Source organism: Uloborus diversus, chromosome 6 (assembly GCF_026930045.1).
Source record: "Uloborus diversus isolate 005 chromosome 6, Udiv.v.3.1, whole genome shotgun sequence".
Classification (NCBI taxonomy): Eukaryota; Metazoa; Arthropoda; class Arachnida; order Araneae; family Uloboridae; genus Uloborus; species Uloborus diversus.
This window is the reverse complement of record NC_072736.1, coordinates 51,832,445-51,851,166: the sequence shown is the minus strand read 5'-3', so window position 1 is coordinate 51,851,166 and position 18,722 is coordinate 51,832,445. Positions and strand designations below refer to the sequence as shown.

General features: G+C 38.6%; 1 protein-coding gene across 1 annotated transcript in view; it reads right to left on the bottom strand.

Moving 5' to 3' along the window:
• LOC129225265 (dimethylglycine dehydrogenase, mitochondrial-like) overlaps positions 1 to 18,722 on the bottom strand; it is an 84,989-nt gene that overhangs the window by 13,862 nt on the left and 52,405 nt on the right. Inside the window, exons 6-11 of the mRNA XM_054859848.1 lie at positions 17,527 to 17,731; positions 14,364 to 14,473; positions 12,721 to 12,859; positions 4,048 to 4,246; positions 1,520 to 1,639; positions 1,247 to 1,401 (exon numbers count right to left, since the gene is read on the bottom strand). Coding sequence (XP_054715823.1) covers positions 1,247 to 1,401; positions 1,520 to 1,639; positions 4,048 to 4,246; positions 12,721 to 12,859; positions 14,364 to 14,473; positions 17,527 to 17,731 — 928 coding nt within the window. The remainder of the gene's footprint in view (positions 1 to 1,246; positions 1,402 to 1,519; positions 1,640 to 4,047; positions 4,247 to 12,720; positions 12,860 to 14,363; positions 14,474 to 17,526; positions 17,732 to 18,722) is intronic.

Below are 18,722 nucleotides of genomic sequence, written 5' to 3'. Positions count from 1 at the left end.
AAAATACTTAAAAAATATAACAAAAAAATCATAGGAAGAAAGTTGTCACTAACGAAGGAAACATCCTTCATTGAGATGCCAAAGTAATTTTGTCAACTTTCTCACTTGAAGTATACCATAACTGCTATCCACCTTTTGAAATGACAACTAAATGAAGCCATATGCTTCAGAATTTTTAAAAATATCTTCTCAATGATGTAAATCATCAATTGTCAAGAACGTAAGATGATTTAAGGAAAAGGCGATGGACAAATCAAAAGAAGAAATGAACGCTATAAACCAGAAAGATTCCAGAGTTGTTAACTCGTATGTTGAATGTTCAAGTGCGAGGTGATATTTTTCTTTTAAATGTACCTTTTATCGTTCGTAGTTTTCGAGGTATGGATTTTGTTCCACGTGTACTCTGTCTCAGTTTCTCACTATTTTCATTAGAAATTATAGATATTATCATTGCTGAGAAACGAAATAACGAAATCAACATATAAAAGGAATATTTTATTTAAAACTGTGCCATTGTTTTATCACTCCACCATTTTACAATATCAATCGCTGAAGATAAATTCAGCGATTTCTTGTAACCAGAAATGGCACAAAACATGTGTAACACAGTGGTTTCTATCAGGTAGTCCGGGAACCTGTAACCGATTAAGGGTCCAAGAGCTGTAATTTATAAAAAATGATTTTGGAGGAGGATTGATTGAATGAGGGACACAACTAATGGTCAAATCTCCATTAAAGCACTCAGTTTTTAACCATGTTGCTTTTCTTACAATGTTAATACTGTCTGACCACCGATTGTATAAAGACAAACATCAGGTTTACAGTCGGAAATGGACTCTTCTATTAGTTTTTAGGGATGTCAGCTTTTGCAGATGTATGTTAGCCTCTAAATTAAGCAGAATCTCACTCAAATAAGCGAAACACGTGCATCAAATTTTTACTTCTTCCCCTCATTCAGATAGACTCGCCTTAACTGCACGTTTGCCAATTCCATACAATCCGTGGTTGGACAGTACATAAATAATTATAAGGGTTAGTATGAATCAACCCTTGAGAAAAAAAAATCGGCTTTGCCACTCTGTAATTCATGATAGAAGATATTATTTATTCATGTACAACTAAACGATGTTCGCTGCTGGAGACAGGTACAAGCAGTCAAGAATTTCAGCTTAGCTTTTCAAGTTTTTTTTTTTTTATCGAGCTGTATTTCTACAAGAAACTGAAAATATATAATCCAATACTTCACCTGCATGAAAATTCATTTCGGCTCCCCTCTTCAGCATTAGCCCGTATGCACTAGGAACACGACTCGTGGGCCTTCCTGCCCATCGTTCCTCTTTTGGAAAAGTATAGCTGTTATTCATGCCATAGGTCTCTCTGGATTTTTTGAAGACATAATCACTGAAAAAGAAAGGCAAGAATTATCGCCGCCTACTTTATTGGTGCTTTAAATTTAGAGCAAGTGGTTCACGCAAAAAAAACAATTCAACTCACAACGAATTGGTAAAATTTTCAATACCTGGTAGTCCATTTTCCGAACCGATCCGGATCTGTCTCAACTAAATCAAATGGAGGTTCACCATTCAGAATCCATTCAGCAATATACTTTCCAGCGCCGCCTGAATGGATTATTCCGTACCTGAAAGGCATTTTAATATTATATATATATATATATATATATATATATATATATATATATATATATATATATATATATATATATATATATATATATATATATATATATATATATATATATATATATATATATATATATATATATATATATATACACACAATCAATCCTCGGGAATTCGAACACGCTTAAAACGAATTACTTTGACGAACTTCATTTACGAACCCCGTCCTATTGTACGCCGTTTATTGTTTTTCGCATAAGACGAATTACTGTTAAGAGAAATTAATTTTAATGGTCACTCTGAATTGTTCGACTTCATATTTTGGAAAAAGAACAGAATTTATTACTTTAGCAGAAAATAAATCTCTCAAAGAATATTTTCGTTCAAAAGTTAGTACTTATGTTTTTCAGAGCAAGAAAAGCACAAGGACCGTCACCAAAATTGTTTCCTGGGAAGTTTCTTAAATCTCTTTGTTTTCAAAAAATTCTATCAATTATTACAAGTCTAGATTTCTCATATTGTCATGATTTCCATCGCCATAACAGAATGTGATTTTCTGTTTTCGTACATAATTAAATAAAAGTAAAAACACACACTTACACGCAATTAATGACACCATTAAAAATTTGTCAATACATAAAAGATCAGCTAAGAAATCATTTGAGTTAGGTTGTTGTTGTGTGCCAGCAAGGCTGGAAATTTCAGGTGCGCTGCTTCACTTTTCCAACTGTGCCATAATTTGGTGTGAAGTGCGACTTCCACAGTTCACACATGCCATCAGGACTCGTTTATTGGGTAGGCAACCATTCACAGCTTAACAATACATTCACACAAAGAAAGGACAAGGACAGGAGAGAGAAAGTACGTCCATGCCCGAACCGGGATTCGAACCCGGATCGTTCTGTTGCAGTCAGATTTCTCTGACCACTAGACAAGGCAGATGGCTTGAGTTACGTTAAAAAATAAAAATGTTCACAAAGATTATACGTTGCAAACGCCTTATTTCTCTTTCAGATCTAACAACCCCTACTCTACAGAAGATTCATGATTGATAGATTTCGTTTATTGCAATTAATTTTACAGAACAGGGACTCTCAATCTTTCTAGCTTTGAGCCCCCGAAGGAACACTGATGTGAGCATCGTCCCCACCCGAATCACGACTACTATATGAGGCAGTGAGAAGCAAAGGGATGTTAAGTGCCAAAATTAAAAATTTGGTTATTATCAGTATAAACGGTAGGCGAACCTCTCCTCTGTTTTAGGGCAAGAGATGGTACTAGTAGCTCTGGTGGGTGCTGCTATACACTACACAGCATGATTAAAAAAAAAGAAAATCAATCAAAGCTCACCTAGGATCTTAGCTTCAAACGCGCTTTACTTGAAACTTTAAACAGTCTACTTACGCCCCTTTGCTTCTCACTGCCTCTTATGAGGTCAGTACACGTAGTGTAATAGGAAATTGGAAATTAGAAAATAAACCTGATTTGAATACCCGAAGCTGTTTATAAATGGAAAAATATAGATAAGTTACACAAAATTTGGTATTAATACATAAACTTAATTTGAGCATCCAAAATTACTCCAATTACAGTTAGTTCTCTTTTTAATTTATTAATTTCTTTTTTGAAACATTTGCGCCACCCTTAAAATTCTTCTACGCCTTTATGGGGGAGGAAGCTCCGACAGGTAGAGATCCCCTATTATAGCTAAAAGTTTCAGAACTTTCTTCAGAGTGAAACATAAGTTTAATATTATTTTAATTGTATCTTTGAACAAGTCTACAAATTTTTTCCTAGATGATGAAAATGAGATTTGAACATATTTACCATGTTAGCTGCTATGTTCATTTATGAGGAAATCCCCGGCAGGCCAGCTGTGTAGTTACTTTGAATGACAACCTCTTGTTTAACCGTTCCAATGAAGCCCGTTAAAGTTTTCGGTAAGTAATGTTTAAGTACATTATTGGTATGCATTTAATAACAGTGTATTATGTTCCATATCACATTTTAATCTCAGTTGCCAGGGTTCGATTAAAATAAAGAGAGGTCATAAGCCAAATACTTTTCGGGACCAATGTAATCAAACCAAGCACTTTTAGCTATAGGCTAAACCAATTTTAGGAATTTGGAGGCCCCTACAAACTAGGACCCCTAGGCCACGACCTAGTTGGCCTATTCAGTGATCATGCCCTGTTAGTCACCAATGAAACCCACGGCCAGAGGTTAAGTGTCAGTCCCCGTGACTGACGTGGCAGCTGAAATGTTAAAAGAAACCTTTGATATTCTCACCATCATTACTTCAAGAATTATTTTGGTTATGGGATAAGTTTTAATGAAACAAATTGTTAACAATTGTTGTTGTATTTGCTTATTCAAAATTAGTAATTTACTAGAAAACTGATGATACCCGAAACCTAACGCTAACCACATGTTGGGGAGGTCATTACATGGACCCAACATGGGCATCAAGTCTGGAGTGTACATAATCGGTCCGTTCACTACAGTCTGCACATCAGCTTCTCTTATAAGGGGTATGAGATTCATGGCCACTTCTAAGTGATCCGTCAGACGATCCAGATCGGGCTGGAATAACTCTTTCCCAAAACCTGCAAAAGATGGCATGAATGTTTCATAATTTTCAAGATGGGATAATCAACGAATGAAACCGATATTATTCACTGAAATGCTGTCTAGTCCAGGAGTTCTCAAACTGGGTGCCGCAAGAATGGGCGAGAGGCGCAGCCACGTGTCCGGGTTTTGTGGCAATACCTCCAAACATCTCCTGGAAGTCTCCCTGGTGTCATATGTCGATGTTCTGTAATTTTATCATTGAGGCTAAATATCTGTAATTCCCTTCGAATAGATTCATTCCTTATTTTGTCTGGAATAGTGCAGTTCTTCAGTGATCGCAGATACTTCATCTCTGCTGCTTGAATTCTACTAGTTTCTTTTGTGTTCAAAGTCCATATTTCGGAGTCGTATAGTAAGGTTGGCACCGCCATAACCTTTTAGAACTTCAGTTGTGTTTTCTTTCTCGTTTTTCCATTTAGGGTTCTTGTAAGGTGGATGTAGGGTTCTTGTAAGGTGACTCCCTGGTGTCATATGTCGATGTTCTGTAATTTTATCATTGAGGCTAAATATCTGTAATTCCCTTCGAATAGATTCATTCCTTATTTTGTCTAGGATAGTGCAGTTCTTCAGTGATCGCAGATACTTCATCTCTGCTGCTTGAATTCTACTAGTTTCTTTTGTGTTCAAAGTCCATATTTCGGAGGCGTATAGTAAGGTTGGCACCGCCATAACCTTTTAGAACTTCAGTTGTGTTTTCTTTCTCGTTTTTCCATTTAGGGTTCTTGTAAGGGTTCCACATAAGTGTTGAAACCTATATAGTTTGTTTTGGACATCATTGTCGTGGTCAAAGGTGATGTCACATCCTCCAAAGAAGGCTTATTAAGGAAACGTATTACCAACACAGCAACCATGTATTGGATTAGCTGGTGAAAGAAACTGTCCAAGAGAGGTTTGTTTCCCAGACCTCCGATATGTGAACCTTTTGTAATGCAGCAGATATCAAGTTTTAGGACTAATTCCTTTGTCACTCACTGTAATGTGTCACGATCAATCGTCGTTCATTCAAGATGGGGCACCTCCCAATATCTGACAGACCTTCTCCATTTCCTCAATAACGAGCTTCTTAGACGTTGCACTTGACGAGGTTTTGATGACAACAATCAACTTCTTTCATGGCCACCGTGCTCTCCGGACCTAACTCCAAGTTCTTTTAATGGTGTTACATCAAAGATGTGTGAGTTCGTACCCCATGGGCCACGTGATCTGCAATATTTACCCCAAAAGATTACAACCGCACTTTCTAAGTTTGATCGTGACACGTTACAGCGAGTGAAACGGGAATTATGACATTTGCCGAAATACGAAAGGCCCATAGATTGAACATTTCGGAAACAAAACTTATACAGTTTCATTCTCCAGTAAAGTAATCGCTGTATTGGAAACCTGTTTGTTTCAATAACTCTGCCAAACCCCGTAGGGAATTTTGATATGTATATCTTGTATAGTAGAGATAGAAGGGGATGCCGTAAAAAATTCTGATTTTTTACAGGGTGCCTCGAGTCAGAAAAGTTTGAGAACCCCCAGTCTAGTCGTAGGATTTACATTAAAATGTGCGGTGTGCCAAACCGCTAAATTTGTTTATGAAGAGCAATGTTAATTACATTATAATTCTATAATTAATAAGTACTACTAAATTTTTCTATTTGAAATTTATTATTATTATTATTACTATTATTTTTTTACTTTAGTTGTTTCAGCCAGGAGTTCTCAAACTTTTTCGATTTCCGCGTCAAGTTCACCACTAAACACACCGCAAGTGGTCAACTTACATAGGTTTCACTGTACTATACGTATTGATAACATGGACACTTTTCGGTACCCATTGCTTCTCCCTATGGCACCCCAGGGTGCCGCGGCACCCAGTTTGAGAACCCCTGGCTTGAGCCGTTGCACACAAGAATTTGAGATGACTTAGTTTAAGATATTAATGTAATGTTGGTTCTGCAGAGCAGGGAAACACATTGGAGAGATCAAAATGCTTTATTCCTAGATTACACATCCAACATCCTGCATTGCTCGTCGGGGCTCTCCTCTCGAGCAGAGCGCATACACATAACTACATTATTTAGTGGCGCCATCTCTTGACACGCCGTGCAAACAAATACTTACTTTATAACATCCTCTCTTCACATAACAAAAATGAAATTAAAGTTCTATTAAACCAAAAGTTCTCACATAACAAAAATGAAATTAAAGTTCTATTAACCCAAAAGTTCTCACATAATAAAAAGTTCTTCACAAGTTTAGACGACAAGGTCTCACTTTGTTTCTCGTTGACCTTCTGGGTACAATCACCATGGAATCTTGTTTCCGAGGTTGCTGCGCTACTATTGGGGTCGATAAAGGTTGCATCTGTGTTGGAGTCTTGCATTGTGGGGAAAGAACTGGAGGATGCTCCTTGGGAACTGGATTATGACTTGGAGGCGAAAGAAGTGGCGATTCATTTGAATCGCCCGGCTTTTCTTCTTCCACCACAGGAACTGCGTCCTCCTCTCCAGCATTTGAAGAAGCAGTAGCTGGCCTAGGGTTTATTGAACTTTCTTCAAAGCTGCTGCCAATCCGTCGGCGGATTTGGTCAGCATGACGTATCCATGTGCCCCTGGCAGTTTCAACTTTGCACATGATCTTACCCATTTGGGTTAGAATGCAGCCCTCAATCCAATTAGGGCCCTGTCTGAAGTTGCGAACCCAAACTAAATCCCCTGTCCTGAATCTCCCAGGGTCAGAATGGACTTCTCTTTGCCTATAAGCATTTCTCAGCAAGTCTAAGCGTGAGCGTAGGGGTCGGCCAAACATGCCAAAAGCAGGAGATATGCCCGTAGATGCATGGGGCGTATTCCTATAGTTAAACAAAAATCTGACAAGTCTTTCCTCAAAAGTCCCCTCCCTGATTCTTTTAAGTGCAGATTTCACTGTTCGGACAGCTCTTTCTGCGATCCCATTGGAATTTGGATGGTACGGAGCTGTTTTTATGTCAGAAATGCCATTGTGCGACAGAAACTCACAAAATTCATCACTGCTAAACCCAGGACCATTGTCACTGACTATGCTTTTTGGAATACCAAAACGCGCAAATAAATCTCGCAAAACCATTATGGTAACATTAGCAGAGGTACTGGAGACTCGGGCGACTTCTAACCATTTTGTCTTAGCATCAACTATTATCAGCAGCATATGTCCTTCCACAGGACCGGCATGGTCAATGTGAATTCGTTCCCAAGATTGATCAGGAACAGGCCATGAGACTTGCTTTGCAGGAGGTGCTGAAGCATTTTGCTGGCAGATAGCACACTCCCTTACTTTAGCTTCTAGATCACTATCTATGCTTGGCCACCAAACGTAAGAACGAGCCAATGATTTAATTGCAACTACGCCTTGGTGAGCCGCATGAAGCTCATCTATTATGAATCTCTTAAATTTAGGGGGAATAAATACCCGAGAGCCTCTCAAAATCATACCCCCCTCGATTGACAACTCATCCTTTAATTTGAAAAATGGTTTTAAATTTTGCTGGATGCTTTTAGGGAAACCCCTTGCAATATAAGAACGCAGCAATTTCAGATCCGAGGAACTTTCAATTTCTCTGGCAATTAAATGGCTTGTTACCGGACTACTGTCAAACTGTTTCAAGAGCAATACTGATTCCGCTGGGACTGGCGGATCAGGATATCTAGTAGCTAGAGGTAGACGGCTACAAGCATCAGCATTCGAATGCAAGTTCCCTTTTCGAAATTTTATTTTGTATGAGTAGGCTGATAGGGTCAGAGCCCAACGTTGTATCCGTGCAGCCGCAACAGTAGGAACAGGCTTATCTTCTGAAAGGAGGTTTACAAGAGGACGGTGATCAGTCAAAAGAGTAAAATTTCTGCCGAGCAGGTATTTTCGAAACCGAGTAACTCCAAACACCAAAGCTAATGCTTCTTTCTCAATGTGACTATAATTTCTCTCAGCTTTAGTCAGTGACCGTGAAGCAAAGGCAATAGGGCGGTCCCCATCTTTGGTTTCATGAGATAACACAGCTCCTAATCCGTAAGGACTGGCATCACAAGCCAACACTACTTCTTTGGCATTATCAAAGTGCATCAGGAGTGATGAACTTCTTAGGGTTTCTTTCACTTTAGTAAAAGCTTCTTTCTGAGTTGCACCCCATTCCCATGCCTGTTTCTCTTTTAAAAGTTCATACAAAGGGGCTAGCAGGGTGGCCATGTTCGGCAAAAATTTGGCGTAGTAAGTGATCAGTCCGATAAACGAACGCAATTCATCTACGTTTCTGGGATCAGGTGCACAGGCAATTGCTTCTACCTTCGATTCAACTGGATGGAGTCCATCTTTGTCGATGCGATGACCAAGATATTCAACTGAAGATCTCCAAAACTCGCACTTTTCCGGATGGAGCTTCATGCCAGCTTCTTGCAAGCGTGAGAGAACTGCATTCAAATTCTGTAAATGTTCTACTCTGTCTTTCCCTGTTACTAGGAGATCATCTAAGTAACAGGAAGCACCCTGTAAACCTTGGAGAATCTTTTCCATCTCTCGCTGGAACACCGCAGGAGCAGAAGCTACACCAAATGGTAATCTGGTATAACGGAACAGGCCTTTCTGTGTGTTGATGACTACTAAGTTCTTAGAGTCTTCGTCCAACTGCAACTGGCAATAAGCATCTCGGAGGTCAAGTTTTGAAAATAGGGTTCCACCGGATAACTGAGCAAACAAATCTTCAATGTTTGGCAGTGGATATTGCTCCAATTCTGTTATTTTGTTCGTCGTTAACTTGAAATCTCCACAAATTCTTATGCGGCCGTCTTGCTTAAGTACTGGAACAATTGGTGCTGCAAATTCTGCAGTCTTTACAGGTTCTAAGATGCCTTCGTTTACCAGGCGACCAATTTCCTCTTCGACCTTGTTTCTTAATGCATAGGGTATACACCTTGCCTTAAAAAATTTTGGAGTAATGTCTGACTTCCTTGTCAGATGGACTTGAACACCCTTTACTAGGCCCAATGTAGGTGAAAATAAACTATTGTATTCTTTTAAAACAGATTCAAAATTTAATTCCGGCCTTGGAACATTATTTACAGCATAAGGTTGAGATGCATTTTTAAAAACAGACATTAACTTCAAAGGATATATCCAATTACGACCTTCCAAATTCACGTTCCCTTCTTTGACAACCAACAACGGTAAGGAACAGGAATTAGACTTAAACTTCACTGTGACTTGTACACTGCCAATGACTCTAATAGGATGCTCTGTGTACGAATTTAACTTGATTGTAGATGGTTCCAATGGCGGAAAATTCTGTTTAACTTTACTGTAAGCATTTAAAGGTATCAAAGAAAAAGGTGCACCTGTATCCACTTCGAAAATGAAAGGCTGGTCCTCAATAATACATTCCACCTTTGCTGGGGGCAGAGCTTCTTGCATACCACAGATGTTGAATAATGTATAGGTTCTTGACATCTCAGTAGTAGGCTCTTCACTGTTCACATTCTTCACTGTTCACTTGAGAATTCTTAACTTTTTGTTTCGATCGGCACATTTTTGCAATATGCCCGATCTTTTTGCAGAGATGGCATGTAGAACTTCTGAACCTGCACTCACTTGGCACGTGTGGATCGCCACATCGGTAGCATTTCTGTGCGTCTGCTGTGCATCTGCTAGGACTTTTCTTCGCTTGCATCTTGTTTACTTCAACGCCTGACGACAAGCGAAGGTTGGAGGCATCTCTTGCTGCCGCTTCCATCGTTACTGCCAGTTCCGTAGCTCTCGTCAACGTGAGCTGCGTCTCCGACAGTAACTTTCTCTGTATACCCTCGTCCTGGATACCACAAACGATGCGGTCCCTCAGCATCTGATCCAAAGATGCCCCGTAATTACAATGTTTAGCCAAACTCCGTAGCTCGGCTATGAAAGTTGCCACTGATTCGCCAGCTCGGCGCACGCGGCTGTTAAATTTGTAGCGCTCCACTATCACCGACGGGGCCGGATCGAAATGCGCGTTCAATACTTGGATAATTTCCTCCAAAGTCTTTGCTGTGGGGGCCGATGGGGACAACAAATTACGTAGCAGAGCATAAGTGTTGGGCCCCACAACGGTTAGAAAGATCGCCCTTTGGCGATCGGCATCTTTTATCTCGTTGGCAACAAAAAACTGCTGTAACCGTTCCGTGTAGAGAGTCCATGATTCGTTTGCCGAATCGTATTCTTTGATGTGGCCAAACGAACCCATGCTTCAGAATTCGTTTTCCGTTATGGTTCCGAAGTGTTCTAATCGCTTGCCTTCACGTTAGGCTTAGCACCCCCATGTGCTTGCAGTTCGCAAATAATATCCTCCCGACGAACGAAAATTATGCATCACTCACTTATCACTTTCTCCTCTGCTCTTATCGCATCCTCGTCGCCACTGTAATGTTGGTTCTGCAGAGCAGGGAAACACATTGGAGAGATCAAAATGCTTTATTCCTAGATTACACATCCAACATCCTGCATTGCTCGTCGGGGCTCTCCTCTCGAGCAGAGCGCATACACATAACTACATTATTTAGTGGCGCCATCTCTTGACACGCCGTGCAAACAAATACTTACTTTATAACAATTAACTGTTCTGTTACAGGTTTCAAGATTCTATTTTGAGCTGTGATCGGATGTGATAAAAAATTTGAAAGGAAAGCATTTTATTCGTCATAATGTTTTAATTAATACGAGGAAGAATGCTTCCAAGTTTAAAATGAAACGTCAGTGAGGATAAAAAAATATGTGGGATTCTTTGCTAAAATCAGTTTTTTCTCGGGTTCGTAAACGGTTATAATGACCCGCTAAGATCGTACTCTGCGACAGTGTAGCTCTCATAAATTGAGTCATATCCTTGACAATGTTGACCCCTTTTGGGGGTGATAAGGAGGAGTACTGGCGCTGAATTGAATCGGATCACATTCGTAGTAGTTTTACAAAAATATTTCAACTTAAACAATTCACTTTAATAACACATCCCTTTATTACTGAACTCCCTAAAAAGAAGTGAACTTGTCAAATTCATAGCTAAACCTATCAAAGTCATCATCATGATCGTCAAGGATTAGGCATATAGCCTGTTCCGGCTTCTTGGTCGCCCCACCGTTTCCTGGGCCTAGCACGGTCTCGTTTGCCCCTTGATCTGTAATAAAAGGCAATTCTTGGAAGTCTACCTCGTGTCATACGTCGAACATGGTTTTTCCAATTGTTACTTCATCTCTGCTGATTGAATTCTACTAGTTTCTTTCGTGTTCAAAGTCCATGTTTTGGAGTCGTATAGTAAGGTTAGCACCACCATAACCTTATAGAACTTTAGTTGTGTTTCCTTTTTCATTTTTCCCTTTAATGTTCTTGTTAGGGTTCCACAACACATAAGTGTTGAAACCTATGTAGTTTGTTTTGGACATCATTTGTCGTGGTCAAAGGTGATGTCACATCCTAGGTAGTTGAAGTGCTTCACCTGTTCAATAATTCTATTTTCAATAACAATTTTACTTCTAATTGGATCTTTTCCCCTAAATACCATTAAATGCCCTATCAAAGTCACACTTAATATAACTCGGTGATTTAAACAGTAAGTTTTCTCTATCGACATACACTTGTCACATTTTGCTTGTATAACTTTTGCTTTAAAAATATTGTCATACTACTCTAAAAATTTTACTTTGGACCAAGTAAATACGAGGGCTATTCAGAAAGTAAAGAATGTTTCCGTCTCACGCCGCTAGTAGCGTGCCAGTCGCCTATTTTGGTGTCTGCGTGCTCGGCATAGTCGGCATCCAATCATCGCGACGGGAACATTTCTGCGCTGCCCGCTTTTTCGATATTCAAAATTTAAAATATGCGCAGAAATTGAAAATCCCACGAGTTATGAGATGCGGTATGTGATTTGGTTTCTGATATCAAAAAAACTAAAACTTATAGAAATTTATCGGCAAGTGTACGGATTATACGGGAACAATGTAACGAACGAAAGTTCTGTCCGAAAATAGTGCATTCATTTTAAAAATGACCAAATTAACGTTTACAATGAAATGAGAGTGATGATACAAGGCTTTCCCTCTTACGCCCTTTAGTCCCGAGCTTGCACCTAGTGGTTTCACTGGTTTAAAAGAATGAAGAACTAGATCGGAACACTGCACTTGAACGACAATGATTAGGATCTTCGGGTGTTCGTCACTAAGTGGCTGAGATCGCAGGGAGGAGAACGCAATGGCGAAAACATTTCAAAGCTTGTCCACCGCCATGATAAATGCCTCAGTTTGTATGGTGACTATGTAGAAAATTAGAGTTTTAGTCGCTCTTTCAGATGTATATAAAAAATCTTGTACTTGGTTTTTTGAAATTTTTTATTACAAATTGTTTTTACTTTCTGAATGGCCTTCAAAAACTTCCGAAAACCTTACCTTCTGTTTGGAATGCATTTGAGAAAACTGACCTTTTGGAACACCTTGTGTGGACCATTCTTCTATGACTTTCATCTTGTGGGTGTATTCATAGGGTCCAACCAGCAGACCCCCACGCTCTGCTCTCAGGTAAAATGACCCCTCTAAATGTCGAAGTACAGGCGGTTCTGTCTTGAAGAAGGAATGTTGTCAAAATTATATCTCAAATACAAACCAAAATAACTCTTTTTTTTTAAATAACAATTAGTTAGCCGTTTTATGAAGCGAAACGGGAACTTTGTCAAATGTTTCTACATAAAATAAGTTTGTCGTAGTGACATAATCAATACAACGTCAAATTATTTTAGTTATTAGGGTTGTTCACAAATAATGTCACTCCTTTTTTTAACATTTTAACCCCCCTCTCCTAAATTTTCTTTTTCAGAGTGTCACATTTCATCTTACTCCCCCCCCCTTGTTACACGTTACAATATTTTTCAAAAACATAGTCTTATAAAAAATGCGTGATATCTCGCTTCTTGGTTCCCCAAACCTTTCTCTTGTCACAAAAACTCACAATTTCACGAGCCCCATTCGAAATTGGAACAAAAACTTTAAACACTGGGGGGGGGGGGGGGTGAGCTTTGAAGTGATCTTTTTAAGTTTCGAATTATTAAACTGTAATGTTATTAATACTATTTTTTGTAATTTATTTTTTAGCTAAAGTTTACCATAAATTTCCTAAAAAGGGGTGAAAAACTTCTTGCGTTATATGACTCAGAAGAACGTTTGTTCCGCAAAAAATGAAAGCTATTTTAAGTTAATTGGAACACGAGTTAAAAGCGTTTGTAATTTTGCCAAAATCTTAGGCTAAATATGACTTCAAATTTCAAATTCTTCACACTTATTAGCAAACTAGCAGACGATTAATCACTTCGCGAAGCAATTCTCGAGAGTTGTTGAAAGTCAGCGAGCAGGGGACGGAGCCCTTTGGTGTTTAAAAAAAAATAGCGAAAGAAAGAAAAGTGTTCCATAGGTAGAACAATAGACAAGATACTTAGGTTTATGGTAAAGTTCGCTATTGTTTGAACTACCGACCGCGGTACTAAATGTTGAAGAAATTTGAATGTTAGTGTGCTTTTTTCCTTTGACTGGAGCTGAATCTTGTGCTACAACTCCCGAGATCATTTATCTAAGTCGTGCCCTCGCCTTGTCAGGGTAAATTGAACGAAAAATTTGAGTTCAAATTTCGATCTATAAGGAAATATTAACTGAGTTTTATTAAACATTCAAATCAGTAAAAACACATCTAATCACGTGTTCTTACTGTAGAGTTAGAACTCTCAACATTTGCTTATATATATATATATATATATATATATATATATATATATATATATATATATATATATATATATATATATATATATAGTAAAATCCCTCTAACGCGGACACTAATAGGACATTTTTTTTGTCCGCAATAGAGGGGTGTCCGCAGTACAGGGGTTTTATAATATTATTTGCCTTGGAACCAGGGAGTTAAAAATTGTCCGCATAAGGGGGTGTCCGCCTTTGAGGGCTGTCCGTTAGGAGGGGTTTTACTGTATATATAACTGATTCTTTGTTGAAAAACTTGCGCAAAAACATTTCCATTGTCCTCAGAAAACACTGGTATTGTAAATATTTTGATTTTTACCTTTAAATTCTGCACTTCTTTGATTGGTTTGGTGATCATGTATTGATGTTGAATCGGAACCAGAGGTAGTTCTTTTCCCAATAGTCTTCCGATTTCATGAGCCCAAAAGCCTGTAAAATTAAAAAAGAAGTCGAATGAGGCATTTAAAGTATAAGCATTTACATTGTAAGAACATTTGGCCGTAACATGTTCAGTTCTTTGTGCATGCCAAGGACACCCAAGAAACTAAAATTATGTACCTCTTCCTTCCTCCTTCACAAATGCCAGTCTCTGGTGGAGGCCTAGGGCAAACAATTGCTGTTTCCCTTCTATGCAGACCATTCCATTGACTATGGTTTTTTTTTTTTTTTTTTTTGTTATTATAGAAACAGCAGCTTTTACACTTTGTATTTTGTCACCTCAAAGCGACAGGAGGATATCATAGTGTTATTTCTGTGGGTTAGATGCCTTACTATTGTTCTCATCCTAGCAGGTGTGCAGAGTGTGCGCCGCACAAGGGCGGTTAAAGCAAGGGGCGGCCGCAGGCCGCATCATATAATTCTTATAATCAAGCAAAATTCCTCAAGAATTTCTCACAAGATAACTTATAATAAGTAGAATAAATATGCTGATTTTTAAATGTTCAATTGTCAAAGTATGTGTCGATTTCCCGACAGCATAGCATAGTTTAAGAAAAATAGAATGTTAGGAAACATTGTGTTGGTTCATTGTCCATTAATATCTACTCTTAACACACATGCTTCATTTGGTTGCAAAGTTTGTGACAGAACCGGTAAACAGGCATAGACACAGGGGAGGGGAAAGGCGTCCTTCTGAAGCATGAAATGGTGCCGTCTAAAAGGAGCACCTGGGTGGGCACTAATGTTTACCCCCCAAGCTTTTATAGACCTAAATAATGAAGACACATTTTATTTATTAAAAAAAGTTATACTGATTAGATACTCTCGCAAGCATTTCAAATAGCAAATTATGTAACAAACTCTGTGTTTAACAATCGTGGATGCGTGGAGAGAAAGTGGAAAATTGCGACTCCCTTGAGAGTAACATTTCTGAATGACGAACTAAAATGTTGTACTTTTCCTCCTTTACGACAATTTTTCTGATTAAAATCTCGAATGAACTGCCCGGTTTCAGATCAGGTAGGAGGACAAGGCGCTTGCCTAAGGAAGCAAATTTAAATGTAGCTATAAAACGGAGATCCAAAAGGATGCCATGACCTCCTTGACGAAACTAAAGAAGGCTTAAAATTGCGTTTCTGGGACTTTACTTTCGAAAAATTTCGCTGGTTGAACCATCGATCTTAAGGACCCAATTAAGTCTCTGATTCACCTCTTCCACCTTAGCTTAATCAAACATAGCCTAAAAATGTTGGCTCCAAAATCCATAACGTGTTTTCAGTCGATAGCCCTTCCTATCATCAAATGCCATATAAAATTGCTTTGGCATTTTTCGAAATTTTTGCAGTGGAAGACCCCGAAATCCATTCGCAAACATTACTACCAAAGACAGTCTCAATTAGCGTCTTTAGAGAAGCCCCTAATTCCACCCCCTCTCGCTTAACATATTGAAAAACAAACTAAAATTGCGTTTTACAAACATCAGTTTCAAAAACTTTTGGGGAAAGACCCCGGATCCCCCTTTTCTCCAACGCAATCACTATACCTGAAAATTTCGTTTTTAGACGGTTCCGTGGAGCCACAGCTTCCTGCCTAAACTAGCCTGAAATTGACTTCAGTTTCAAAAACACAGTTCGTGAGGGCACACTGAAACCCCGCCCGCTCTAAATCCATCGTTATCAAACAATGCTTAAAATACGATTTTGGGACTTATATTTCAAAAGAATTCCGGAGGAGAACTGCCAGGCTTATGTAACTTTTCACGGCGCTAGGGCATATCCATCAATTGTCGAGGTGAGGTGGACAAAAGTCTATAGTTATATTTTTTCAGATATTAATGTTGAAAAATATCCGAAAGATCCGTAGAAGCTTCCCAGTTTTGTTAACGTCACCAAAGATAATATAAAATTGCGATTTTAGAAATATCCGCTTAAGAGCTCCAAAATCCTTCCTTCCTAAAAATAGCCTATAATGGATTTCAGTTCCGAAAAATATTTTGGTTCGGAATATTTTCACGTTTCCCCTATTGTTTTCAAATCTAGCCAAAAACGGGTTTTTGAAAAAATTGTGTCGAGAAATTATGTTGCATTCAATCATCATTCATCTCATAGCTAAATCATTTTTCAAAAGAAATGACGGGAGACAAAGGAAAATTCAAAACAATTTCCTTAAAAGAGGGCTACTCAGTAAGCAGACTTTCAGACTTAGATTATGATTTCCAGCTTAAATGGTTTAATATACAGTCTCATGCTAGTGGCGGTTTCACGCATTTGAGGGGGCGTCGCAATGCATTCTTGAAGCCATTTTGGTCAACGCAAACATTTTCTCAAGTGCAGTTTTGGACCCCTTTCTGGGCCCTTATGTTGTGGCAACTCCTTGCAATTGTGACATTTACAAAATGATAAATCAGCCACAGTCTCCAGCAAAAGAGAGAAAAAGGGAATGAGATAAGTTGTTTAAATTTTATTAAAACACAGATTTTGATGGGCTAAATTTTTCTACTAAAGATAGAAACATAGATCACCGCTTAAAGCTATTTAAATTACAGGCTGATGTTGAAAAGAAGAGATTTTACTAGTATTTCAATAGGACTGTAGGCACTTTGAATATTTAGCTAAAAGCAATTGTTACTTGCAATGCAGCAAATGCGTACTTAGTTAAAAGGAGACTTTTGATCTTCACCGGGAATTGATAAATTGATTGGAACCAGCCTTGCTGGGGTCAGACTCTGTTAGTGGTCGTCACTTTTGTATGTATATTTGTTCATATCGCTGTTTCCCTACAGGACAAATTTGTGTACGATCAGAAAAGGATGAGTTTATAGCAAAGAATACCACGTCATGAACTTAAGTCCGTATATCAATTTTGTAGATAAATATTTAAAATATATTACATTAATGAGTTAATGATTTTTAATTTGATTAAAAAACAATCAGTACTTTGTATTTTGAGAAATGGCAGTGGTTGCCTTCAACATCTGTCTAAATAAATTTGTTCAAATTGGAAAGTAATCAATTGTATCGATTCAATAAATTCAAGGATTTTACCAGAAGCATTGATGACACGTTGGGCGAGGATAGTGCCATTTGGTGTCGTCACTTCCCACTTGCCATCTGAGCGGTGCTTCAGGTTAATCACAGGATTGTTGATGAGGATATTAGCACCATGTTTCCTGGCTCCTGCAGCGTAGGCCATAGTAAGAGAGTACGGATCAATATGGCCGTCAGATGGATTGTACAAACCGCCTAAAATCTTAAAATCAACAATAAAAAAAGTTTTAAAATTACAGAAGTTATCCATGCAGTTTCTAAAAAGAGAAATGAAGAAAGAAGAGTTTCAAAAGTCATTTCTTTCAGAGAGGTTATATTGAAGACTAAAGAGAAAAATAATTGAGTTCGACATATATTTTACTGCACTCTTGTTTTTCTCCACTTTGCACTCTCTCCTCAATGTTAACTCTGACCTCCATACCTTTCCGTGTGAAGAAAAGGTGATGGAAGAAAAATTATGAAGAACACAATTAACAACATCATTGGACTTCTTCGGGATCGGCGCACGTGAAAATTTCAGTCCTGCTACATTTTTGTCGAGCTATCCGTCGTCATCTATTTTCGTAGCCTTTAACATCAATATTTAGATATTATGTGTGTCTTCTTTAACATATTGCAAGATGCCCTCAAAGGTGCGTGCAGCATATTACCGGATTGTGGGGCCTGATTTTGACCTTTTGCCCCACAAGCCTGAAAAGGGACATCTACCCCATTCTGTGCACCCGGGCTGTGTTTTCTGGAACCTTCATTCCGCTGCAAATAGCCTCCCTCGTGATTTTGAGCGTCTTTTGCTTAAGAAGAGTTGACTTTTTGTCGCGGCGCGGGGGTACATTTTCCCGCGCAGAAAATAAGTTCAGACCCCCAGACAGTCGCATCTCATAAAATAGAGAACTAGAAGTAAACACATTTTGGCAGGAAAATTTCCGAACCGCTTATTTTTGAGTAAACTACGCTTGGAATTCTCTTTGACGCCCCCAGTGGGTCAAAAGGGGTTAGCTTCTTTCGCACATTTCAACATTTTCCTGTCCCCGAGTCACAGCTGCAGGATATAGGGTCTGGTGGGGGAAAGTGGTCAATGGGGTAAAGTGGTCATACGTCAAATAAATGGCTATAACTTGGAAATAAATGTTCGAATGAATGTGAAAATTTTATTTTAGAGTAGGGCAGTTAGAAACTACATTTTGAATACAAAA